The sequence below is a fragment of the Bos mutus genome, chromosome 17 (genome assembly GCF_027580195.1).
Source record: "Bos mutus isolate GX-2022 chromosome 17, NWIPB_WYAK_1.1, whole genome shotgun sequence".
Classification (NCBI taxonomy): Eukaryota; Metazoa; Chordata; class Mammalia; order Artiodactyla; family Bovidae; genus Bos; species Bos mutus.
In genome coordinates this window covers 58,917,153-58,943,685 of record NC_091633.1, presented here as the reverse complement: position 1 = coordinate 58,943,685, position 26,533 = coordinate 58,917,153, and the positions used below count along the sequence as shown (strand labels likewise).

The window sequence follows — 26,533 nt, the reverse complement described above, 5'->3', positions numbered from 1 at the left end:
AATACCACCATATTTATTAGTTTCCAGACTTCCAAATAACCCATACCTAAACAGAAGAACATTGCAGACTATTGTTACTAGCAGCAACAGTCCTTAAACAGAAAGGGTTTAGGTGAATTGGGAGTGATTGCAAGATAAAAGTCATAGTTTTTCTTTTAGCAGCTGGTATACGAACAGTAAAACCATAAATACTTAGACACCCTGGTTTAGGCATGAGGGCAGTTTTTGATATTGGTCATACAGGAGTCTGGAGATAGGATGTTTCTGTAAAATAAGCTCTGAAGCTGGGAATTTGCAGTTAATTTATAGACCTTTTAAGGGAATGGGCTGTGTGATTTGAGTGGGTATAACAGATAAGCAAGGTGTTAAAAAAGAGAAAGACTGGGTACATGGTAATTAACTCAGTATGTTTAAGAATGATTTTGTTTTACAAATTCCTGGAGAAATAACCCTGGAAATATTTCCAGGTCAAAAAAGGGCCTTTAGTTTCAGTTCATCTGAAACAAAAATTAAAGAATCTTTTTCAATAGTGTGAAAAGATTTGCATTCTATAAAAATGAAGCTTGGTAAATTCATAACTCTGTTAGAATTCTTCCATTTCCACTCCTCAGGAGCACTTGTGTGATTCTGAAAAGATTTAACAAAGAACAAGCCTCTAAGACATGACTTGAACAATTGAAAACTAGACTCAGAGTTCTTTCCCTGCTGACTCAGACAGTAAAGAACACGCCTAAAATACAGGAGACCTGGGTTCAATACCTGTGTCAGGAAAATCCCCTAGTAGGGAATGGCAACCCACTCCAGTATGCTTGCCTGGAGAACTCCATGGACAGAGGATCCTGGTGGGCTAAGGTCCATGGGGTTGCAAAGAGTTCTTTAAAACTCTGTGGACATCTTGACCCCAATTTTGGCACTAAAACAACCTCAAAAAGCTGTGAGATCAATCACCTGAAATAATTCTTGAGTGCATGGAATGAACACCAATGGTACTGAAGAATAGCACAGGCTTTAAATCCATTACATTATCTTCACAGAGCTCTGCGAGGCGGAAGCAGAATGTCCACCTGCACTTGACAGCCAGGCAGAGGGCACAGTGCGGTCACATCCGCATTCCAAGATTCAGAGACAAGATCATCTGACTACTGGGCCTGCCAGGATCAACTTCCTCATCTTAACCAGCCTCTGGGGGCACTACTAAATGAAACTAAAATGATGGCCCAGTTCCTGTGCTCTATGCATTGATATGCTGGCTGAAGGAGTCCCAGACCAGGGTACGCAGAACCCAATACTCGAGGCTTCAGGGGACCTAGTGAGGTGGGCCAGTAAACTGGGAGATTGGCATTGATTCAATCCTAACTCCACTCCGCCATGAGACTTAATTTTTCTATCTCTGAAGGTATTCCCATGCTAAGATGGAGGCAACGTTCATCTCTTTTCTGCTTTTCCCTTAAAATCTCTTATGTCCTAGTTAAGCTGTAGAGAAAGCTGGTTGTATTCTCATGGAAGTTTCCTTTGATTACAATGGCATTTGTGTTTTTTATAATAAGGTATCAAACCATCCTTTCTGAGAAGGATGCCCACTGTAAAGGATTTTACATTTATGTCAATAGTTAAGTAATATATAGGCTGAGGGCTTCCCAGGTCGCTCAGTGGGTAAAGAATCTGCCTGCAATTCAGGAGACGTGGAAGACATGGGTTTGATCCCTGGGTCGAGAAGATCCCCTGGAGGAGAAAATGGCAACCCACTCCAGTATTCTTGCCTGGAGAATTCCATGGACAGAGGAGCCTGGTGGCCTGCAGTCCACGGGTCACAGAGAGTCGGACACCCCTGAGCGACTGAGCGCTCAAACAACAGATAGCCTGAGACCAGACTGTCCTTACAGATGGAAGTGGTAATGCTGGGACCTCATCTGATCTTATCAAAATGACCCAAGAATATGGCATATGGTTTATAAATTCCTGCATCTTCTTTTTTAAAAATTATTTTTAATTGGAGGAAAATTGCTTTACAATGTTGTATTGGCTTCTGCAGTACAACAAATGTGAGTAAGCTACATGTGTTCACATAGCCCCTCCCTGGTGAGCCTCCTTCCCCTCCCACCCTTCTAGATCATGTCAGAGCACTGAGCTGAGCTCCCTGTGCTGTACAGCAGCTTTCCACGAGCTCTCTGTTTCAGACACGGTACTGTATATATGTCGATGCTACTGTCTCAATTCATCCCACCTTCTCCTCTCCTTCCACTGCTGTGTCTACAAGCTTCATTTTGGTGTGTGTGTGTGCACGAAAAAAGAGAGAACATAAATCTTATGGTGTATGAGAATGGAACTTCTATGACATGATACAAAATATAAGATTTCTATGATTTATTGTTCTCTTTTAAGGCCATGAGTCAACTGATACTTGAAATTTATTCTGAAAACATTATTCGAACAAGTCTGGGGTTCCTCCACAAGAATACAGTTAATCTAAGATTTTAATTGGAATGAGATATTTGTTGTAACAAGAAATGTCTGTGGATTCTTCTTCTTCTTCTTTTTTTTGGTTGATGAGGCTCTTTCTTCAAATTCTCCCTTAAGTGTTTTAGAAAAGCAGTTGTGCCCTGAAGCAGACATTCTATTAACACTGTGAGGGTAGTAATTTGCTCTTGTTTCCAAAATAGCCCCATTCACATATACTAAAGTGTCTGCTTATACAGAACTTCCACTCGTGTCGGGAGAACTACTATAATAATAAACGCTGGCATCCAAATCGAAACAGCATGCGGCTCCCAACAAGTGTTTATGAAAACATTTGTTTTCTTACAGTCCGTTTAATTTTGAAATGTATGCCTAGGCCTGTGTACAAGGACGGTGTCTCTGGGACTCTGTTAATCCCCCCCACCTCCTCAAAACCAAACACACCTCTTAACCCTGGCCCCACACGTGACAGGACTCACCAGAAACAGGCACCACAGTGAAAAGTCAGGCTTTTGAGGTATGTCACTCTGAGACCACCCTACGAGAGGAGGCCCCGAGATCGCAGAGCCAAGGCCCCTCACGGCAACCCTGGTAATTAGACACTAATAATGGACTGAAGGTGTAACATTCACCTCAACTCACCACCAGCAGACTAAACAATCTATAGGAGGAGAGAAACCTTTCTGTGAGGATCAAGAATGAGTAATACAGCAGAAAGCTTGCAAAGGCGTATCAACTTTGACAATCATAATGGAATAACAATGGCTATTTCAAAACGAATGGCATTAATCTGAGTGAAGCCCTAGACTGCATTCTGAATCATTAGAAGGCTGCTAGTTCATGAATTAACATTGGTTTGATGTTTGTTCTTAATATCGCCAACTTCAATAATCACCAAGGTGTCTGATTTCTGATTTTTTTTTTTCATTCGTTAGTTTGCTTCGCATGAAGGACACTCAAGGAGGAAGAGAACCCTTACAGTGTGTAGATGGGTACTTCTCTTATCGTGAAAGAAAATGCATACTGTTAAATAGAGAAGGAAAGCTATCATCATCGCTGTGTGACAGATGGGGATATATGATGTCCTCTATCACAGACCATTTAGCATTGATTATTCCTTTTTGTTCTGCAACACCAACGTCAACCTGTATTTTTCTCAGGAAAGGCAATGAATGCTTTCTGGGATGGAAAAAGAACAAGAACCTCCATTTGTTAGTCAGTGATTTTTTTCAGAAAAACATACCCAATTTATAACCTACAAATATTTTTAAAGGGGAATTAAATGAATGCTTTTAGTAAACTTTTTGGATTATTGGAATGTTTTTCTCCTAAAAGAGACTTGAAATTTGGGGATTTCAATTTGCACATGGGCTCATGAGGTTAACTTAGCACAGAAAGAATTAGAAATTCACTCACATAGTAGCATTTTAATACACATAAATCTCAGATAAATACAGATAATGTTGGGCAAAAGAAACCAGAAACAACTGAGTACATCTTATACGATTCCACTTATACAAAGTTCAAAAATGTGCTAGGTCAGTTAGTCATATACCAACTCTGTGAGACACCATGGATTATAGCCTACCGGACTCCTCTGTCCATAGGATTTCCTAGGCAAGATTACTGGAGTGGGTGGCCATTTCCTCCTCCAGGGGATCATGCCCACCCATGTGAGATCGAACCTGAGTCATCTGCATTGGCAGGTGGATTCCTTACCGTTGTGCCACCTGGGAAGTTCAAAAATGGGAGAAGCTAATCTATGCTGTTAGAGGTCACAGGATGATTGCTCTTGGCAGGGGAGGTAACTGGAAATAGAAATGAGGGGTCTTCAGGCCACCTGTATCCTTCCATCCCTTCTTCTGGGTGCTGGTTACAGTGTGTGTCACTTATGAAAAACTGTCATACTGTATGCTTATGATTTGGGGCCTTTTCTGAATACATGTTTCAGTAAAAAGTTTGAAAAAAAAAAAGGATTAAAAATTCATAGCACTGTGAAGCTACAGTCTGACCACAACTGGTTCTCCAGTGGTCATATACATGAGTATACTGAAGTCCTGCAATAATTGTTTCTAAACTTACACCTAAAATCTATTTCATAGTATGTAATTTTAGTGGCTTCTGAGAGTTCTGATTTTATCCATGAAATTAACAACTGATTCGTGATGACCCAAGATAATTTGAAAGTTGAGTGTGTGCTGAAGTTGGGTTAGGTGGGTAGAGGGTAGCAGGGGAGGGATAATTATATTCTCTAAAGGATGAAAACATTCACATCTTCCTTTTGCTGAAGCAATAACAAAATACTTCTGTAGTTTTCATTTGTTTGGTCACAGAAGCTGTGCGCTTCCAGATAGTGTGAAACAAGGCTTCGATGCTGAACTGCCAAAAAAACTTTCCTTGCGTGTGAGCATGCTCAGTTGCTCAGTTGTGTCCAACTCTTTGCGACCCCATGGACTGTAGCCAGCCGACCCTGTAGTCAGCAGCTCTCTGCTGACTACAAGGATGCTATGGCTATGTACATGATCAAAATAACACTTTTGAAGGTCAGGGTATTGAAGTCTAAGTTTTAGAGACTGGAGCTGAGGGTCTCTCAGGAGAGCACTCAGCAGATGGACAGGGCAGAAATGTTCATCTTTGAGTGCTAATTGCAATTCCATCACTAATTTGAATGCACTGGAATAACTTAAGAGAATATTACTTGACTTAATAGAATATTAAAAAAAACTCACCTTTTGGGATCAATAATTTTATAGAGTTTTCCATTGTGAGTCTGGGTCATACTTTTACTACTTGATAGAATGTAAACTTCACCTATGGAGAGAGAAATACCGTAAGTTAGTTCACAGTATTGTAAGGCTTTACCTTTCATTGACTGCGTGTGTATACTCAGTTGCTAAAATCGTGTCTGACTCTTTGCGACCCCATGGACTGTAGCCCACTAGACTCCTCTGACAATGGGATTATCTCGGCAAGAATACTAGAGCAGGTTGCGATTTCCTCCTCCAGGGGATCTTCCTGACCCAGGGATCAAACTCAAGTCTCCTATGTCTTCTGCATTGGCAGGTGGATTTTTTTGTTAAATCACTGATTCTTTACCACATGGGAAGCCCCGTGTGTATGTCTATATGTATACTGGGCTTCCCAGGTGGTACCAGTGGTAAAGAATACGCCTGCCAATGCAGGAGACACAGGAGATGTGGGTTCAATCCCCGGGTTGGAAAGATCCCCTGGAGGACGGCATGGCAACCCACTCCAGCATTCTTGCCTGGAGAATCCCACAGACAGAGGAGCCTGGAAGGCTACAGTCCATGGGGCGGCAAAAGAGTCAGACACGACTAAAGTAAGTCAGCACACACAGAACATACATATATTATATAGTCATACATCCTCAGAAGATCACTGGCCTGAAGATTATGAGAGCTTTCTAAGTCCACCCTCAGTGACTCTGGTCACTTCTTCCCACGTCTCCCCATTGCTCTGCATTAGCAGAGCGTAATCTCTTACCTTGATGATGGCCATAGCCTCCTAGCTGATCTCCCTGCTCTTGCTCTTACTCTTCTAGGCTTACTCTCAGTATATCAGCTACAGAGATTCCTTACAAGGCAGGCCAGAGTATATAAACTGGATTACACTCCTCTGTATCAACACCCTCCAATGACTTCTAATTTCCCTCCAATAGCTTCTGCTCTCTCTCCAAGCCAAGGCTGAGTCCTGACAGACCTCTACGACAACGCGCTCCCTTATTGCTCTGATGCCATCTGCAATGTTTCTAGCCTCACTGGCCTCCTGACTTTGGAAACGGGAGGCAAGTTCCTGGCCCAGCATCCTGTTTCGGGCCCCCGCTGTCCTAGCTGCTCCTGTCTTAGCATCTGTCCCAGGTCCTATCCGTCAGTAATCACCATTAGGTGCGTTTCCCCCCTTTCGTCTGTGCTTATGTCATCGTTCTTGACTGTACTGTTTATTTATTTTAATAGATCGTTTTGATTTGGACCATTGTTTAAGTCTTTATTAAATTTGTTACAATATTGCTTCTGTTTTATGTTTTGGCTTTTTTGGCTTTGAGGCATGTGGGATCTTGGCTCCCTGACCGGGGATGGGACCCCCTGTGCTGGAAGGAGAAGCCTCAACCACTGGACCGCTCGGGAAGTCCCCTTACTGTGTTATTTAAAAGTACACTTGTCCCGGCTCCTAGTACACTTTGTGCCAACTCTCTCCTCTTAGGAGAGAGCCACTCTCATTTATGACCATTCCTTCCATATAATTCAATACATAGAACTGATCATATGAATAGGGAATTAGAAGTTGTTTTTATGATTATATGTTTATGAGGCTTTAAAATTTATGTTTGGTTCTCATTCATGAAATAGTCTTTGATTTAGTTTATATTTCTCTATTTTACTCTGTTATTATGTATTAAGCACACCCTACTGCTTTCTCACTTCTGGAAAGGATATTATGGGACTTATAATAAAAACAAACACAACAGAAAAAATGGCATTAAAAAACTAAGGAATGTAAGTAAAAAAAAAATCATATTTGTTTCATCAACTACTTTATGTAGTTTACCACATTTAATCCTTAAACCCATTCCGATTTTATGGTTAAACACACACACACACACACACACATCCAGAAAAACTCATTAAAAAAATCTAACTCAATTTATTATATGGCTCTTAATTAAAAACCAAAGAATTTACATTAAAGAGTGAAAGTATATTTACTCTAAATTATGAAATATACATGATATTTTTGGTTTTGGACAGTAAGAACTGTGTGTGCTTAATTTCTGGTTCTCCTCCCAACATTGTATTAAGTATGGACAGATATTTGAACATTTTAACCACGGTGGGGTGACGGTAGAAGGATAAATGATGGTGAGTTATTGGCAGTAAGGTCTGGGGCAACCAAAATGATTCATCAACATGATTCTAAATACTTATCTCTAACTCTGTCACAAACAATTTGATCCTAATTTATACTTTAAAATCAGAGTTTGCCAATGATGTTTAAATTACATTACAGAAGATTGACGTGAGAAAGGCTATATTTCTGGTTCATTTGAATGGGGTAGTAGAATTTCAAAGCAAACTTAAATGCAAGATGCTTGCAATGCTAAAACAAGAAAAAGACAGATTGGACTACTCTTCTTTGAATCCCTATATTCCAGCAGCTCTGAAATCTGTGTTTTGTGTTGCAGGAGTCTAGTTTGAGTTCCTTGGCAACCTAAGTGAATGGCATGGAGCTATTTCTGATGAATTCTCTATTTGGTGGAGTTAAACCAAATCTGAACATTTAGAGTAAATAATTATGATTTAGATGAAAACACAACTTTTCTTTTTTAATACCTAGAAATTCATGTCCAAGGCTAAAGGAGCATGGTAGCCATTGTTTATTTGGATATCGCTTTTTAAAGGGAATCATTATGATAGCTACATTTATCTTTGAAGTTTAAAACTGGTAGCATTTCACTCTTTGGTAGCATTCCAATTATCAACCTCTTTTTGCTTTTTAAACTGCATACATTTTGATAATATATCAACAAATAAATTGCATGTTATACTGGAGATTATCAAGGAGAAGATAATTTTCATTCTGTTGGAAAGCAGCTCTATAAACTCAGATTATTTCCAACAAATTTCATGCCCTGATGGGCAAAAAAATAAAAAATAAAAAATTAGGAAATGAAGTGAGATTCAGATTGCAACATATTTTAAATTTATTTCAAGAGACATGGATAAGTGTAAAGGTTTTCAGATAGAGAATATAGACAAATGACTTAAGTGCTTCAAAGATATCAGTAGCCATTTGAAATTTTCTCTCTCTTTAAGATTCAAAAATTCTCTTTTGTTTCCAACTCCCATCTTCCTGCTTTGTTTCTTTCATGTTTCTGGAGTAGAAATAAGATTTAAAGACCCCCAGAGAAAGATTATTGGAAGTGAATACTGAACTGGTCATCTTTGTGGGAGGTTATATTTCCAACAAATGGAGGTTGAGATTATTTTACTTGTTTTTCAGAGTAGAACAGAGCCTCTTGGGCAAAGATCGAGAATGGAACTTAACAGAAATAGTTTGTACAGTACCTAATTCGTCTTCTCCAAATCCCAAAATGTGACCTGAAAAGTAACCTCTACAGGAACCACCGTTGCCAAGACAGAGTGGTTTTTCTTGCCATTGCTTGCTCACAGGACTTTGCTGGAGGGTTAAGAAATTCCTACAAGAAAAACATACCAGGAACCTATGATGAAAATGTGCTTTTGCCTAAAAGACACAATGACATGCTTAAAATAAAGCTTGTAATAAATAATTCCTGTGCCATGGACCTGGCTTCTAAAGGGAAAAATAATATAGCCCAAAATGTGTGTGAATACTCTGAAAGTCCCATGTGAGGAAAAAGTACTTAAAGATGACATTTTGTTTGGAGGGGGTGGGTACTAAAAGTACCTGAGTATGAGAAATACCCTCCCCTTCATCTGGAGAATGATACTTCCTATCCAGGACTAGAGATCATGCTGTGCTATTCATCAGAGAGAGGGACAGGGGAAGGGTGCAGGGTCAGTTCACTTTTCTATTTCCTTTTAGTGACCAAGCATATCAGTTCTGCCATATGCCTGAATGACAGTGACTTAGGAAACAAGACCCTTATTTTGGGCTTCATTACAGAGTTTCTTATAATTATTGACAATGTGACCTCTAAGCTTTAGGCTAATATTTAATTTTGCAGTATTCCTATCAATAGAGAGAAATTAAGGTCTGTTGCCAAAAGTCCTCAAAGTCTGGCAAAAAAAAAAAAAAAAAATTCTTAGCCTTCCAATAATTTTTAAAATATTTATGTAACTCATGTAAAACTACATTTCTTCAATTTACTCATGATCACGGTAAATTTATGTTAAGGATGAAGGGAAGAGCCTAAATAATATGAAATGTCCATCTGAAGACTTTTCTGCTCTTAAAAATTATTTTATGAATTTGATCAAGTCTGTTTCAAAAGCATCTTTTAGGAAATTCTTTAATTTCCCCACCATACATGGTAGAACTAAAAGTAAATAACAGGACTTCCTTCGTGGTCCAGTGGTTAAGAATCCGCCTGCCAATGCGGAGGACATGGGTTCAATCCCCGGTCCAGGGAGATTCCACACACTGCAGGGCAACAAAGTCTGTGAGCTGCAACTACTTAAGTGCACGCTCGAGAGCCCTTGAGCTGCAACAAGAGAAGCTGCCACACTGAGAAGGCTGTGCTTGGTAATGAGAGTAGCCCCAGCTCACGGCAACTAGAGAAAGCCCTTGTGCAGCAAGGAAGACCTAACACAGCCAAAACAAAAAAAGAAAAGGAAGACTAACTGGTAGAATTGAAAAAAAAAGATTAATGAACAATAGTTTTTATGTGTCCCACACCTGACCTCCAAAGGGTGACATGCATTTGAATATTTCCTGATGATTTGCCCAATAATCAATGGATATGTCATTCGATCTATCAAACTGTGGTGTCAGGAAGCCTACCCATTACGATCTCCAAACACGTAGCTTCCGTAGAGTCTTTCTGACTGGCAGCCTCGGTAAACAAATCCACCAACCAAAGGACCATTACTGAATGGCTTGAATTCTAAAAGTGATGGCTCACTTTCTGGAAATAAATGGACATAACATTAGATTAAATGAAACATTTTTATAAAGGAACACTAATGTAGGCCAGGGGGCTTCCCAGGTGGCGCTAGTGGTAACAACTCTGCCAATGCAGGAAACTTAAGAGATGCGGGTTCAATCCCTGCAGCAGGAAGATCCCTTGGTGGAGAGCATGGCAACACACTCCAGTACTCCTGCCTGGAGAATCCCATGGACAGAGGAGCCTGGCGGGCTACATACAGTTCATGGGGTCACAAAGAGTCAGACATGACTGAAGCCACTTTGCACGCATGCACACGTAATGTAGGCCATGCCACAATTACTACGGTAATTCACTCGAACTCTGAAATGTGTTCCATGATGCATAAGATGGATTCTTGCTATAGGTCTTTAGTGAAAATAATTAACCCTTTTGCTTAAATATTATAAAATGTACAGGGCTTCCATGCACAGCAGAATAAAACAAAAATGCTCTGCAAACGCTTATTGTTATTATAACTTCCAAGACATACCAAATTTTCAATGACAATATCTCTGAACATTTTGGAAATCGTGGACTTTAGAACTAAAATACTTAAACAAATAATACTTAATTTTTAAATATTGAATATTTTGTAGAAATACTTCTGCGTATACCTCCTAAAACTGAGTCAAACCTCTGTCAAATTCTATAAAATGTTTAAAAGTTTACACTTTAATGAAAATAAAGGCATGGTACATCAAAACCACATTTGTTGCATATTTTAAAACACTGTCACTAGTCAAGTAATATCTTCATTTAAAATGTTTTAAGAGTTTTGTTTGTAGGATCATGTAGTTAACAAGGTCTACTTCAGTCATTCCTTGAGAATTACATGTGAATAGTCATGTATCTCAATCTTTTCATGCATGTCATTATGTTCTCAAATATAAAGATGCCAATTATGATGAAAAAGATACAAAGCCAGCTGGAAATTAATCTGAAAATTACTTATTACATACTTAAATAAGTCACCATCAACAGGAAGTCTTTTAGGCAAAAGCTTTTGTAGAAAGACAAAAATTCTAAAGTTCTTCCCGCTTCCCACGTGATTATGGTGAATAGGTGAATGTGTGAGCAATCAGTCATGTCCAACTCTTTGCAACTCCATAGACTGTAGCCCTCCAGGCTCTTCTGTCCATGGGATTTTCCTGGCAAGAATACCGGAGCGGGTTGCCATTTCCTTCTTAGGGGATCTTCCTGACCCAGGGATCAATTCCAAGTCTCTTGCATCTCCTGCACTGCAGGCTGATTCTTGACCGCTGAGCCACCGAGGGTGCCTGATGATGGCGAATATGATATTATAAAAAGTAGAACAATCAAGATTTAAATGAATTTAATTTAATCCTCTCCCAGGGTACTGAGAGGCAGCATAAGTGAATGTCTAAGGTCATGAACTCTGGAATCAGGCTGCTGCTGCTACTGCTGCTAAGCCACTTCAGTCGTGTCCGACTCTGTGCAACCCCATAGACAGCAGCCCACCAGGCTCCCCAGTCCCTGGGATTCTCCAAGCAAGAACACTGGACTGGGTTGCCATTTCCTTCTCCAATGATGAAAGTGAAAAGTGAAAGCGAAGCCGCTCAGTCGTGTCCAACTTGCTGCAACCCCAGGGACTGCAGCACCAGGCTCCCCCGTCCATGGGATTTTCCAGGCAAGAGTACTGGAGTGGGGTGCCATTGCCTTCTCCAAGCTACCTGGGTTCAAATCCAGATCCTGTTACTTCATGTGGTGTGACAAGTCACCTTTGTATGTCTCAGTTTTCTCATCTGTACAATGTGAACAGTAAGAGTACTTCTAGGATTTCTCTGTAAATGAAATGAGTGAAGTTTTTCAAGTACTTATTACAGGCCCTGGCATGTAGTAAATGCTGTGGATGTGGTTATTTGTTTTCTGGGTTTTTTTTTTTTTTCTGATTTATTGAGGTATAATTGACAAATAAAATTTGATATATATAAATAGTAAAAGAATTCTGCAGCTGTGTTTTTAATATATAAATGTAGGGCCATCCATATTGTAATCAGTTTCAGCTGAACCCAAATTAATGTGATTGTAGAATTTAGTTTAATCTACAAATATAGCTAAAATTCCCACAAACTAGTGACTCATTAGATTTTTTTTTTCTGACCACATTATTCTTTGGTTTGCCTTTTATAAGATGCACACACATACATGAATACCTGAAAAAAAATAAAGTAAAATAACTGACTACTACGTGAACTAGCAGAGCTGCTTCATTCCTGGTACTAAATAAATATCTGTATTGAATGAATAGAAGAAGCAATCAATTCAATAATCTTCATCTATTATGTTCCCTGAATCATAATCGTATTTGATACACCATTTCCTCCAAAATGAGTAAATACAAAAATGTGGGAAAATATTAACTTTATATTTTAATATGTATCTCAAACACTCTAATAATCATGTCATTAAAAATAAGATCTAAACATTCCATCTTCATGACTTGGGTAAATAACAGGTTTTTATAAGTCTATTACTTTGTTTTCTCTAAAATAAACACCTTTAAAAAATACATTCTTATTTGAAACACATAATTTTCCTAATTGCTGAGGCTAGTATGTTGGGTATTGAGAAATTTCTTACCCTTAACACTTATTTTTTCCCTCTGTATATAAGATGTTAAGACAAGTTCTCTCTTATATATTAAATAAATAGAAGGTATTCATCTTGATTCTCAGATGAGCAAAATATAAACTGCTAACTTTCGAAGGCCCATTAAATTTTTTGGACCTACAGAGCAGCATTCAATCCACGGGGAGGGTAATTACCCAAATGGAGCCCCTAGGGCTTGTAAGAATCATTGGACCTTTAAGAAGCCAGCAACTGATTCTGCTACCACTGTGAGGCCAGGGTTCTGATGCTTTCCTAAATGCTCATTTTGCAGAAATCCTTTTCTCTTCAATTAATACACTAAAATAAAACAAAGCCCGAATGAAAGCCCAAATCAACAAATTATGCTCTACTTACCATAGTCTTTCCCCTTTATGATCTGTAGGATTCTGGCCGATGAGCTGTTCTTTCCATTGGAGTCTGAACAAAGTATTGTTAAATTGATGTTTATATCAGTGGGGTGTCGATCCACAGCGCATCTGTGACAAAAGTGGGGACACTCATGAATTCCTACCAGTGTATGTTCCAAACTCAGAGATTCCTGACACAGGAACCCTCTGTGGGCTGGTAAGGATCCTAGGGAGGATTTAATTTGGAATCTCCAGAAACCGCCGAAGGAAACACCCTGTTTGTTTACTCTGTGGACGTTTAATGAGCTCTGGAGTGTATTTCTTAATTTCTTTCGGTACCCTCCTCCATTATGAACGTGCATGCTGACTTGAAACATGTGTTAAGTCTGTTGTTAAGGGAAAGCAAGGATATGATACCTGGGTAACATACAAGAGTAAGGACAGGGGTACCATCAACTCACTCCTGCAATACACGCTACAGGATATGTGGTCCCTGAGTTGTGATGACCCAGCATTATGATGCTGTAGAAGTATTTCATGGTCAATAGAAACTGCACTTTGAGTTTTGATCTTCTCTCAGACTAATGACATGTGGTACAATACTCTCTTGTGATACTGGGCAGAGGCAACTACAGTTCCCAGCAACCCATGCATCACTAGAGGAATCAACGATGCATAGACAACCATTCTGTATCCCTACAACCATTCTGCTTTCCACTTTCGGTATAACATTTGATAAATATTGAAATATTTGATATTTGATAAATATCTCATGAAAACATGAGACATTCAATTAAATGGCCTCGCTGGTGGCTCAGATGGTAAAGGACTGGCCTCCAATGAAGGAGATCCAGGTTCGATCCCTGGGTTGGGAAGATCCCCTGGCGAAGGGAATGGCTACCTATTCCAGTACTCTTGCCTGAGAAATCCCACGGACAGAGGAGCCTGGCAGGCTACAGTCCATAGGGTCGCAAAGAGTCAGATACTACTGAGCGACTAACACAGACACACATTCAATTAAATAGGCTCTGTGTTAATAGATTTTGCCTAATTGTACACTAATGTAAGTATTGTGAGCATGTTTAAAGTGGACTAGGCTAGGCTATGATGTTTGGAAGGTGAGGATCATTAAGTGCCTTTTCCACTTATGGTATTTTCAACTTACAATGGTTTCACTGGGACTTAACCCCACTGTAATACAAGGAAGGTGTGTATTAGTTTTAGTATTAATTTTGTGTTTCTTTTTTTAAAGATTTTTTAAAAAATGTGGACCATTTTTTAAATGTCTTTATTGAATTTGTTATAATACTGCTTCTATTTTATTTTCTTGTTTTTAAGCTATGAGGCATTTGGGAACCTTGGCTCCCTGACCAGGGGCTGAACTTGCACCCATTGCATTGAAAGGCCCTCTTAACCACTGGACCACAAGAGAAATCCCTTGTGTTTCTTAGACAGAATTCTACAGTGTGGGCTGCCCTAACCAAGGGGAGCATGCACTCCAGTTTAAGGGATAAAATAAAGTTAGCCTCCACAACCACTAAAGTCCTTCACGTGGACTCTGACTTCATGTTCACCCCCAATATGGCCAGAATATTTCTGTGACTTAAGCCACTGACTGTAAACTGTATGAGGAAAGGAATTATGTTCAACCTCGTTATCACTGTTATTTCTGTCCCTTAGTTCAAATCCAGGAATATAAGGAGGGCTCAATATTTGTTGAATGTTTCAACCAATGAGTGACCAGGTATGGGGAGTGTGGGTTGAGGGAAGAATGAAATTGAATAATATTTTTGAAATTTTCAAAACTTTGGAAAACAGTCCTGCACTGTTTTCAGATTTCTTAAGCTTGGCATTACTGACATTTGGTGCCAGATATGTCTCTTTCTGAGAGGAAAAGGGGGCTGTTCTGAGCATTGTAGGATATTTAGCAGCATCTCTGGCCTCCACCCACTATGTGTCAGTAGCATGATCTACTCCTTCTAATTTGTGGAAACAAAAAATGCCTCTAGACACTGCCAAATGCCCACTGATGGCAAAATCATCCCACTGGGAACCACTGCTTTAGGCCAACCAAAAACATTCGTGACAGAAACAAAATCATTGGGATTTTAAAATAAATTAAAATTTTGTTTTAAAAATCCAAGAGTAGGTCTGGGACATAAGTGACATAAGATTCATACGCAGCAACTATTTAAATAACAATGAAATAAAACCTGGTGGGGCCAGATGATCTCATTCACATTAGAGAAACTATAAGCCTGACAGTGAAAACAGTGGCTGACTTTATTTTTGGGGGCTCCAAAATCACTGCAGATGGTGACTGCAGCCATGAAATTAAAAGATGCTTACTCCTTGGAAGGAAAGTTATGACCAACCTAGACAGCATATTACAAAGTAAAGACATTACTTTGCCAACAAAGGTCCATCTAGTCAAGGCTATGGTTTTTCCAGTGGTCATGTATGGATGTGAGAGTTGGACTGTGAAGAAAGCTGAGTGCTGAAAAATTGATGCTTTTGAACTGTGGTGTTGGAGAAGACTCTTGAGAGGCCCTTGGACTGCAAGGAGATCCAACCAGTCCATCCTGAAGGAGATCAGTCCTAGGTGTTCATTGAAAGGACTGATGCTGAAGCTGAAACTCCAATATTTTGGCCACCTGATGCAAAGAGCTGACTCATTGGAAAAGACCCTGATGCTGGGAAAGATTGAAGGCGGGAGTAGAAGGGGACAACAAAGGATGAGATGGTTGGATGGCATCACCGACTCAATGGGCATGGGTTTGGGTGGACTCCGGGAGTTGGTGATGGACAGGGAGGCCTGGCGTGCTGTGCTTCGTGGGGTCACAAAGAGTCAGACAGGACTGAATGACTGAACTGAACTGAAGCTGATCTGCCAAAGGTGGGTAGCTGTTCTGTAGCCATAGTCCCTTTCTTGTCCTCATTAATTCCGTGATTCCCAGAATACAGTGTTTGGCAGGGATCATGAAGCAGACCTGCTGTGACTTAAGGTGGAACTAAGTCCATATAGGGTGACAAATTTTTCCTGTATTGGTTTTTCTTGAAGATGGAGAAACTCTGACCAAGAAAATAGTTTGACCTGCTTCTAACAAGAAAGAGGAAATCTGGAAGAAAAGGTGAGGCCTCCCGAAGGTGGAGTCTCTGGAGGCCATGAGATCTAGCCCTGGCTGAGTACCAGATTCACTAAGGTCCATCTGGCCCTTTTAACCTTTTTTCAGTTCAGTCTCTCAGTCGTGTCCCGCTCTTTGCGACCCCATGGACTGCAGCATGCCAGGCCTCTCTGTCCATCACCAGCTCCAGGAGCCTACTCAAACTCAGGTCCATCATGTCGGTGATGCCATTCAACCATCTCATCCTCTGTGGTCCCCTTCTCCTCTTGCCCTCAATCTTTCCCGGCATCAGGGTCTTTTCAAATGAGTCAGCTCTTCACATCAGGTGGCCAAAGTATTGGCGTTTCAGCTTCAACATCAGTTCTTTCAATAAATATTCAGGACTGATTACCTTTAGGATGGACTGGTTGGATCTCCTTGCAGTCCAAGGGACTCTCAAGAGTCTTCTCCAACCTTTTTTAGTTTCTTATATAAAAAGAGCCCAGACAGTGAAACTTCTCTATATGATACTATTGCTGTTGTTTAGTTGCTAAGTCGTGTCCATTTCTTTGTGATTCCATGGACTGTAGCCTGCCAGGCTCCTGTGTCCATGGAATTCTCCAGGCAAGAATACTGGAGTGGGTTGCCATTTCCATCTCCAGGGTATCTTTCTGACCCAGGGACTGAACCTACCTTTCCTGCATTGTAGGTGGATCTTTACCACTGAGCCACCTAAGAAGCCCATATAATACTGTACTCATGTCATTAAACATGTATCCAACCCAAAGGATGCACACAACACTAAGTGAAGTGAAAGTGTTACTCACTTACTCGTGTCTGACTCTTTGCGACCCATGGACTCTAGCCCACCAGGCTCCTCTGTCCATGGAATTCTTGAGGCAAGAATACTGGAGTGGGTTGCCATTCCCATCTCCAGGGGATCTTCCTGATGCAGGGATTGAATCTGGGTCTCCTGCACTGCAGACAGATTCTTTCAGTTCAGTTAAGTTGCTCAGTCGTGTCCGACTCTTTGCGACCCCATGAACTGCAGCACACCAGGCCTCCCTGTCCATCACCAACTCCCGGAGTTCACTCAAACTCATGTCCATTGAGTTGGTGATGCCATCCAGCCATCTCATCCTCTGTTGTCCCCTTCTCCTCCTGCCCCCAATCCCTCCCAGCATCAGGGTCTTTTCCAATGAGTCAACTCCTTGCATCAGGTGGCCAAAGTATTGGAGTTTCACCTTTAGCATCAGTCCTTCCAAAGAATACCCAGGGATGATCTCCTTCAGAATGGACTGGTTGGATCTCCTTGCAGTCCAAGGGACTCTCAAGAGTCCTCTCCAACACCACAGTTCAAAAGCATCAATTCTTCGGCACTCAGCACTCACCATCCAACTCTCACATCCATACATGACCACAGGAAAAACCACTGCCTTGATTAGACGGACCTTTATTGGCAAAGTAATGTCTCTGTTTTTGAATATGCTATCCAGGTTGGTCATAACTTTCCTTCCAAGGAGTAAGCGTCTTTTAATTTCATGGCTGCAATCACCATTTGCAGTGATTTTGGAGCCCCCCAAAATAAAGTCTGACACTGTTTTCACTGTTTCCCAATCTATTTGCCATGAAGTGATGGGACCAGATGCCATGATCTTCATTTTCTGAATGTTGAGCTTTAAGCCAACTTTTTCACTGTCCACTTTCACTTTCATCAAGAGGCTTTTTAGTTCCTCTTCACTTTCTGCCATAAGGGTGGTATCATCTGCATATCTGAGGTTATTGATATTTCTCCCAGCAATCTTAATTCCAGCTTGTGTTTCTTCCAGCCCAGTGTTTCTCATGATGTACTCTGCATATAAGTTAAATAAGCAGGGTGACAATATACAGCCTTGACAAACTCCTTTTCCTATTTGGAACCAGTCTGTTGTTCCATATCCAGTTCTAACTGTTGCTTCCTGATCTGCATATAGGTTTCTCAAGAGGCAGGTCAGGTGGTCTGGTGTTCCCATCTCTTTCAGAATTTTCCATAGTTTATTGTGATCCACACAGTCAAAGGCTTTGGCATAGTCAATAAAGCAGAAATAGATGTTTTTCTGAAACTCTCTTGCTTTTTCCATGATCCAGAGGATGTTGGCAATTTGATCTCTGGGTCCTCTGCCTTTTCTAAAACCAGCTTGAACATCAGGAAGTTCACAGTTCACGTATTGCTGAAGCCTGGCTTGGAGAATTTTGAGCATTACTTTACTAGCATGTGAGATGAGTGCAATTGTGTGGTAGTTTGAGCATTTTTTGGCATTGCCTTTCTTTGGGATTGGAATAAAAACTGACCTTTTCCAGTCCTGTGGCCACTGCTGAGTTTTCCAAATTTGCTGGCATATTGAGTGCAGCACTTTCACAGCATCATCTTTCAGGATTTGAAATAGCTCAACTGGAATTCCATCACCTCAACTAGCTTTATTCATAGTGATGTTTTCTAAGGCCCACTTGACTTCACATTCCAGGATGTCTGGCTCTAGGTCAGTGATCACACCATTGTGGGTGTGATCTGGGTCACACATCTGGGTCATGACGATCTTTTTCGTACAGTTCTTCTGTGTATTCTGCCATCTCTTCTTAATATCTTCTGCTTCTGTTAGGTCCATACCATTTCTGTCCTTTATTGAGCCCATCTTTGCATGAAATGTTCCCTTGGTATCTCTAATTTTCTTGAAGAGATCTCTAGTCTTTCCCATTCTGTTGTTTTCCTCTATTTCTTTGCATTGATTGCTGAGGAAGGCTTTATCTCTCCTTGCTATTCTTTGGAACTCTGCATTCAGATGCTTATATCTTTCCTTTTCTCCTTTGCTTTTCACTTCTCTTCTTTTCACAGCTATTTGTAAGGCCTCCCAGACAGCCATTTTGTTTTTTTGCATTTCTTTTCCATGGGGATGGTCTTGATCCCTGTCTCCTGTACAATGTCACGAACCTCCATCCATAGTTCATCAGGCACTCTGTCTATCAGATCTAGTCCCTTAAATTTATTTCTCACTTCCACTGTGTAGTCATAAGGGATTTGATTTAGGTCATACCTGAACGGTCTAGTGGTTTTCCCTACTTTCTTTGATTTAATTCTGAAATTTTACCCTAATGTAAACCAGGGTCCTTGGGTGGTAATGATGTGCCAGTGTAGGTTTCTCAATTGTAAAAAATGAGCATTTGGGTGGGGCATGTTGATAGTGGGGGAGGCAATGCTTGTGCAGGGGTTATATAGGAAAATCTCTGTGCTTTCTGTTGAATTTTGCTGTGAACTTCAAACTAACCTAAAAATTAAAATGTCTTTTAAAAAGAGGAGAGGAGGCACCTGATGTCAGCTACCTGAAAGCACTGGCTGACCGTTATCAGTAAGAGGATAAGCACAAGATTCTTGGCCTGCTGCTCTGCACCAAGGTGCTTAATAAGAGTCAGCTTTGCTCTGTAGGCAATAATTTTGGATTTTAGTTTCCTTTCTGCTTTATTAAATCCTCCTCTGCTTGAAATACTTTTGGAGGGAGGCAGATTGTTCGGCCCTCTACCGCTGGAGGATGTAAGCCTCCACAGCACAGGCACTCTGCCACATGTAAGGTCTGTAAGGCACTCCGCCCTGTGTTTTTACACTGAGGGTCGGGACTCCCCGGGAGGGGTGCGTGAAGGGTCCGGTGGGATTGTGGTGACTCAGGCTGCTCTGACTTCAAAGTGCTGCTTTGTGGTGGTATCTGTGCATTCTGAGCTCCAGGAATGGAATGTGACAGTTTCCTCCACATCCTGAACCCACCTTAAGTATTCCCTGTCGCCCAGATTTTAAGATCTGCTGAGATGCCAAAAAGGAAATGAACTGTAGACTTGCACTTTGATGGAGGGGAGATGAAGGGCAGGAGGGATTATAAAAAGAAAAAGTTCGAGAAATACTCACCTTGCACATAATGAACACTCAATAAACATTACATAGCAATAATAACTTAATGAGTAAATGAATAAATGTGGCCAGATATCCCTTAGTATGAGTCACAGACCACAGACTGAATGAAGCCTTCATCAAAGAAATGCTATACAGTATCACACTTCCTTGCATTTTTCAAGTGTATCCCAAATTTCTCATTCTACATACTTATTTTTTTTTGGCTGGCACCGAGTGGCATATGGGACCCTAGTTCCCCAAGCAGGGATTGAACCCACATCCCCTGCAGTGGAAGTATGGAGTCCTAACCACTGGAGTGACAGGGAAGTCCCTCTAGTTAGTGGTCATTTCTTTATGATTCACTGTAGTATTCATGCCTGGAAAATCCCATGGACGGAGGAGCCTGGTGGGCTACAATCCATGGGGTTGCAAAGAGTCGGACACAACTGAGCAACCTGTGTGTGTGTGTGTGTGTGTGTGTGTGTGTAGCAAACAATCAATCTGAATTCCTTTAACATTTATAATCTTTTTCAAGTAAAAAAGTTAACATTTAGCTCAACTCCTTCCAAATGCCACCAAGTCATCTTATATTAAGTGAAGCTACGATAATAAGAAGCATAATTTCTTTAAAATCTATCAGGTGTGTCAGACACTCTAGTGCTTCACTTACAAGATTTATATTTAATCAGTACAGCATTCTTACAAGGTGGATATTACCATCCTTATTTACTGTATGAGGAAATTAACATTTAGAAGTGTGTAAGACCTGGGTTCAATCCCTGGGTTGCGAAGATCCCCTGGAGGAGGGCATGGCAACCCACTCCAGTACTCTTGCAGGGAGAATCCCATGGACAGAGGAGCCTGGCGGGCTGCAGTCCATGGGGTTGCAAAGAGTCGAACACGACTGAACAACTCAGCATGCACACAAGGACAGCAGAGGGTGAGATGGTCAGATAGCATCACTGACTTGAATGTGAGCAAACTCTGGGAGATACTGAAGGACAGGGGAGTCTGGCATGCTACCGTCTATGGGGTTGCAAAGAGTCAGATACAACTTAGCGACTGAACGACAGCAGAGACAAAGGTTTATTATTTGTCTGAAGTGTTCAGTTTGAAGTCTTAATCATGATCCTAGCCCACCAGTGTTTATCTAATAAGAACCCTCCAAAATGTTAAGGTGATTTTTCTCTGTGAATTTGTCCTTTGTCTTATCTAATCTGTCTTCTCAATGTGCTTCACACATGAATAGAAGAAAGAGAACAAAATCCTGGGTGACAACGAACCAGTGTGATTTTAGCGGCATAGTGTTGGCTGAGACTCTGTTCCCTGCCTGGAAACTCCCTTTTCCCCACTTCGTGAATCCCTGCTCTGCGGTAAGGCAGGAGAGAGAAGAGCCTTGTATTCTCACCTGCCTGGATCATGGAGGCCATGGGCAAACACTTCTGGGGGCTGGTTGGTGCTGTTGAAGTGCGGGTTGCTCCTAGGTATGGAGTACGGCGCGTGGCACATGTCAGTATCCACGTCCAGCCGGAGCACGGAACCTGTGAAGTCGCTGAGGGATCAGAGGACCGCGTAAGGGCTTTCTGTTCTTGTTACATATTTCACCTACACTAAAGGCAGGGAGGTTGCTCTATGGCTAAAAAAAATAAATAAATAAAAACCACCTCCCCTCATTTGACAAAAAACTATTAACATTCCAAATTCCACGTTGTGGGAAATGAAACCAGAGACTGTTTTGTTTCGGACCAGCACTGAGACACACACAGCTCGACGGTGACGGAAGGCTGTGGCATTGGTGGGGTACATCCTCTGAAATGTTTTTTTCCAATCCACGCGTTTAACATCCCCTGAGAAGTTCCACTGAATCACATCAGTCCATTAGGCAGTGTGGAAGGTGGCTGCTGCACAACCCCCATGGGAGGAACTGGTGTGAGGACATCTCAGAAGAGCGACTTCCAGAAATACTGCATCAGCAGATTTATTGAATTCCTCTTCATGTTACAAATGCAGATACTGATAATAACAGTTAAAGAATTTAACCAAAGTGATCTAATTCAGTTTTTAATTCACTTAAAGCACTTTAGCATCAAGGGGCACCTGTTTCTCCGTTTTGTTTTTTACCTTAATCCATCCATTTCTTCCATATCATCCAGTGTGATCATCCCGTCACCGAGGATGATGTACAGAAAGCCGTCAGGACCGAAGAGCAGCTGTCCCCCTAGGTGCTTTCTGTGGAGTTCGGCGACTTCAAGAAATACTCTGGCTGTTCGTAGATCAACTTGATGGGGGTTTTTCCTACGTGGTGGGGAAGAAACAAATCATGACTGTGAAATTTGTCAGGTGAACCCACAGAAAGTAAATAGGATACAAATAGGGAAGCACACACGTGGCATGTAAATAAGCAAACATGCTGAAGGTGAAGCTAATAAAAATTACAGAAAAATTACGTTAGTTTCTAGGTTTCCCAAGTGGCATTTAAGAGGAAAGAGAATTGTAGAAAATGCCAAAACTACCATTTTCCGCAATTTTCCTTAAAGACACAATTGGGATGTTCAGCCAGATGGAGACTGAGGTTTAACAACTGCCACCTGATGGTAAATTATTTGTAACTTCTAAACAAAAAATTACAAAGACACAGTGAGAAAAATAATATCAACCATCTTTTAATGATACCTGGATACTGTGTATTCCACAACTCTAAGAATATGATCATGAGGCCCCATAGCCCACCGTTCTTGGTTGGTGGTATAAGACACGTATAGCTTTCCATTTTTCTTGTAATTGGGATGGAATGCAAGGCTTAGCAGTCCTCTTTCATCTCCTCCCTGCAGTCAAATGAAAAACACAAAGAATTGTGAAGTTAATTATGTTCTTTATTGTGTTTAAACTGGAACCCCCAAAAGAGTCCCTTTCTTCTTCCTGGATAATCTTTGTCCAAACTCTTTTCTTTCCTTCCTTGCCTACTGCACACACAAAAAGATGATAAAATATTTCACTCTGCAGAACTCTTTAAGGGCTAGAAACAAGACAGTTGTCTTGTGTGGTTATCTACGCACAAGACCCTCACACCACTTTTGTCGAGTGATTTGTGTTTGTAATCTGGGGAAGCTAGGAAGACAAGTTTAAGTGCTGTGAAGAATTCTTTGCTGGGTTACTAGGTTGCTTGTAGTTCACAGAAGACAAATAAAAAGGTTCATAATCAGCAGTCACTTCTAATCCAAGTCTCCCAAACCTAAAACACAGTGCGGGCTGCCAACTCCCACTGTCTTGGCAATCTATTTAGAAAACAGTTAAATTGCTTGTGTAATATGTAAACCTTTGTTTTACCCTGGAGGCATCTACATCAGTTGTCACAACCATGGTGGTCTGTTCGTCATAGCTAGGTAATAAGCAGCCTTGGCCTAGAAATGAGCTATTTTTACATAGATCCTTTCGCTGCCTTGAGTTTTTTCTTTATAGAAAGATGGAGAAATGAGAGGAGAGCTAAAAGCCAGAGCTGGGGTGGGGGTGGGAAAAATCCTAGAGAGGAAAGGGGACACTAGGAAATAAAAGAAAAATCCCAAACAACTTTCTTTTGTTATTATATGTATGTCAAGAATTGTATACATTAGGCATGCCAAATGCTGTAACAATTAAAACATCATCGTGTGCTTAAATAGAAAGGCATTTTATCTTTATTTTCTGCTAATTCAGCTTGATGAAACTCAATATGGTCTTAGCATTTGTTTTATCCCACAAGTAGTCTAGGAATTTCTATAATGAAATCAAAGTATCTAAAATTATCGAGATCAGATACTTCAGGTTCACATCCTGGTAAGCCAGTGAGCAATTCGTCTGTAGTCTGCGGAGTTATGTACAATGGCGAAAAATGTGACCGAACCTGCCCTTAGGACATCACCTCATCCATGCTATTTCATTAAACAGCACATCTCTTAGGGTGAAAAGCTGTAAGTTACTCCTTAGACGTGTCAGAGAAGCAAAACCAGTCTCTAATACTGCGATTTCTTCACTGGGTTATACTCCATCATTCTGCCTTTGTTCCCCAGAATAGCTTGTGTTACTAGAAATGTCTGATACTGTTTGTATGCTACATGGATTTGTGAATTTCAAGTTCTAGGCATAAAAGTTTACTTTTAATAAACATTGTTTATTTCCTGGATTAGAGAAAAACTGCTTTCATATGTATGCCATCCAAAGCCGAAACGTCCAAACTTTAAGTGTGTGTAAGTAACAAAGTGGGTGCAAATATCCCAGAACTACCAAGTTATTATTCAAATGTCCCAAAAGCCAGCCTCTTCATCTGCATATCACAATATGATTAATTTTAACAAGGAGAACTATCTCACTGAAGGGTAAGTCTTTATGACTTTATGAATGAGCCTTTTTTTTGGATTATCTCATTATGATGATTTTAATATTGACTCATCTTTCTTCTTACATCTTAATTAAACAGATAGCTCTTGCCTTTCTTATGAGACATTGAAAACAGGGATGTATAACTAGTATTTGATTATAGAAAAACCACTGCACATCTAAACCTCCCTGATGGCTGAAGAGGGAGGCTTAGGGGTGGGATTTATTTTGTAATTAATTCCTCTTCCGGATACATCCCCCTCTAAAGCTGTGAATGCAGGTTAAGTGCTGCTGCCCACTTCACAAATGTTTGTGTTCCACTAGAAGAAGGTTTTGTTGAAAGTAGTTCTTTTGTAGTCTTTAATCAAATCATCTGAAAGACAATTTGAACTGGCTAGCAACATGGTTTAAAACTGTGCTGGTTGCTTTTTGGGAATTAGGTGTAGAATTCATGCACTGTAGAGATACAGAAGGAAAAAGAGATTTAAATAAATCCACAAGTGATAAAAGACAGTTGTTTACCTTAGAGATGGATGTATCTCACGAATGAATTTGGAGTTGGGGGGCACCACTGACTTTTATTAAAGGGCCAAACATGGAGACAGAATGAGACATCTGAATGACAAGTAAATAAATCAAGAAAGTCATTTCAGAAATGTCCTGAATTTTTTGGGTTATAGGATTTACATTTGTTTAGGTGGTGCTAGTGGTAAAGAACTCTCCCGCCAATGCAGGAAACGTAAGAGACGCAGGTTTGATCCCTGGGTCGGGAAGATCCCTGGACGAGGGCATGGCAACCCATTCCAGTATTCTTGCCGGGAGAATGCCATGGGCAGAAGAGCCTGGTGGGCTACAGTCCATAGGGTCGCAGAGAGTCAGACAAGACTGAAGCGACTTAGCACACACACAATAATTACACATGATTTCACTTTTCTAAAGTCAATTTCCAGGTACAAAGTAGTGTTCTGGGTGGTTTAGAAACAGGACTAATGACTCAATCATTTCAGGGAAATACTTACTTTCATAATTATAGTGATGAAAAAAATTAATATACTATGTATACATCCTAGGGTGTCTCTCAAAACTAGCTTTTAAAATTATATCATATAACACAATTCCGAGATTGGGAAGGAAGGCTATTTGACTCCTGTTGGGATTTTAAAGTATTGGTAGGCTCACATTTAGCTTGAATTAGCCTGCAGAGGTATGCTGTCCATTTAAAGCATGTTACAAATCATAAGAATGGAGAAGTATGTCAATTGGACACTGAAGTTTTAACTTTGGGCCAGGGTCAGAGGCTATAATGCCAGAACCACCACCAGATTTTTGAGGCTTCCAGACCTTCTGTGGTTGCTTCCACCAGTCTTCATCAGCGCACTGCCGCCTGAGAGCCCGAGTGTTGGCCCCTGGCGCCAGGATCGAAAAAATGGCCCAGCTCTCGCAGGTTCATCAAAAAGCCCTTATGTTAATGTTCCCGTCTTTTTACTCTTTCCCATTCTTTCCCTTCATTATGTGTAGTTTTATGGAATGAAAACCAAGCACTCCTCCCAGAAATATCAAATTATTGCACTGTTTCTGCTGAGCATCTGGAGGGAATGAACCTCTAGTGATTAATTAGTTCAACAAAGTTGCCTTAAAAGGGAGACAAACACAGTCCTAGATGGCAAATGGAAGCTCCGCGGTGCAGGGAGCCACACCTTTCCAAATGACACTGACTTCTAACATCATACTTGTGAAACTGTTAACCTGATGTCCCAAATGTTTACCCTGAGTGATGTGAGAAAGAGTAATGTGTCCAAATATTCACATTATACTTTGTACTTTATTACTAATACCAAATGCTCTGTGTGTGTGTCACTGCCTGAACCAAACGGGCAAAAATTAGTTTACAACAACACTTAAGAGTTTCCTCTATTTGGATAATGCTGTTTTTTTTCCTCCAAGTTCACTGACTGAAGCTTCGATAGAATATCATTCTAGGCTCCCATGAGCCCCTTTCTTCCCTGTGCCCAGGCCTCTCAATACCACATCAACTTCTGGAGAGCCTCTCACCAAGCACCAAGGGCCCCTCAAAATCAGG

General features: G+C 40.7%; 1 protein-coding gene across 1 annotated transcript in view; it reads right to left on the bottom strand.

Moving 5' to 3' along the window:
• Positions 1 to 26,533, bottom strand: part of HHIP (hedgehog interacting protein) — a 116,051-nt gene that overhangs the window by 26,066 nt on the left and 63,452 nt on the right. Inside the window, 7 exon segments of the mRNA XM_070386594.1 lie at positions 5,187 to 5,268; positions 8,541 to 8,671; positions 9,958 to 10,081; positions 13,088 to 13,209; positions 21,509 to 21,652; positions 22,222 to 22,395; positions 22,774 to 22,925. Coding sequence (XP_070242695.1) covers positions 5,187 to 5,268; positions 8,541 to 8,671; positions 9,958 to 10,081; positions 13,088 to 13,209; positions 21,509 to 21,652; positions 22,222 to 22,395; positions 22,774 to 22,925 — 929 coding nt within the window.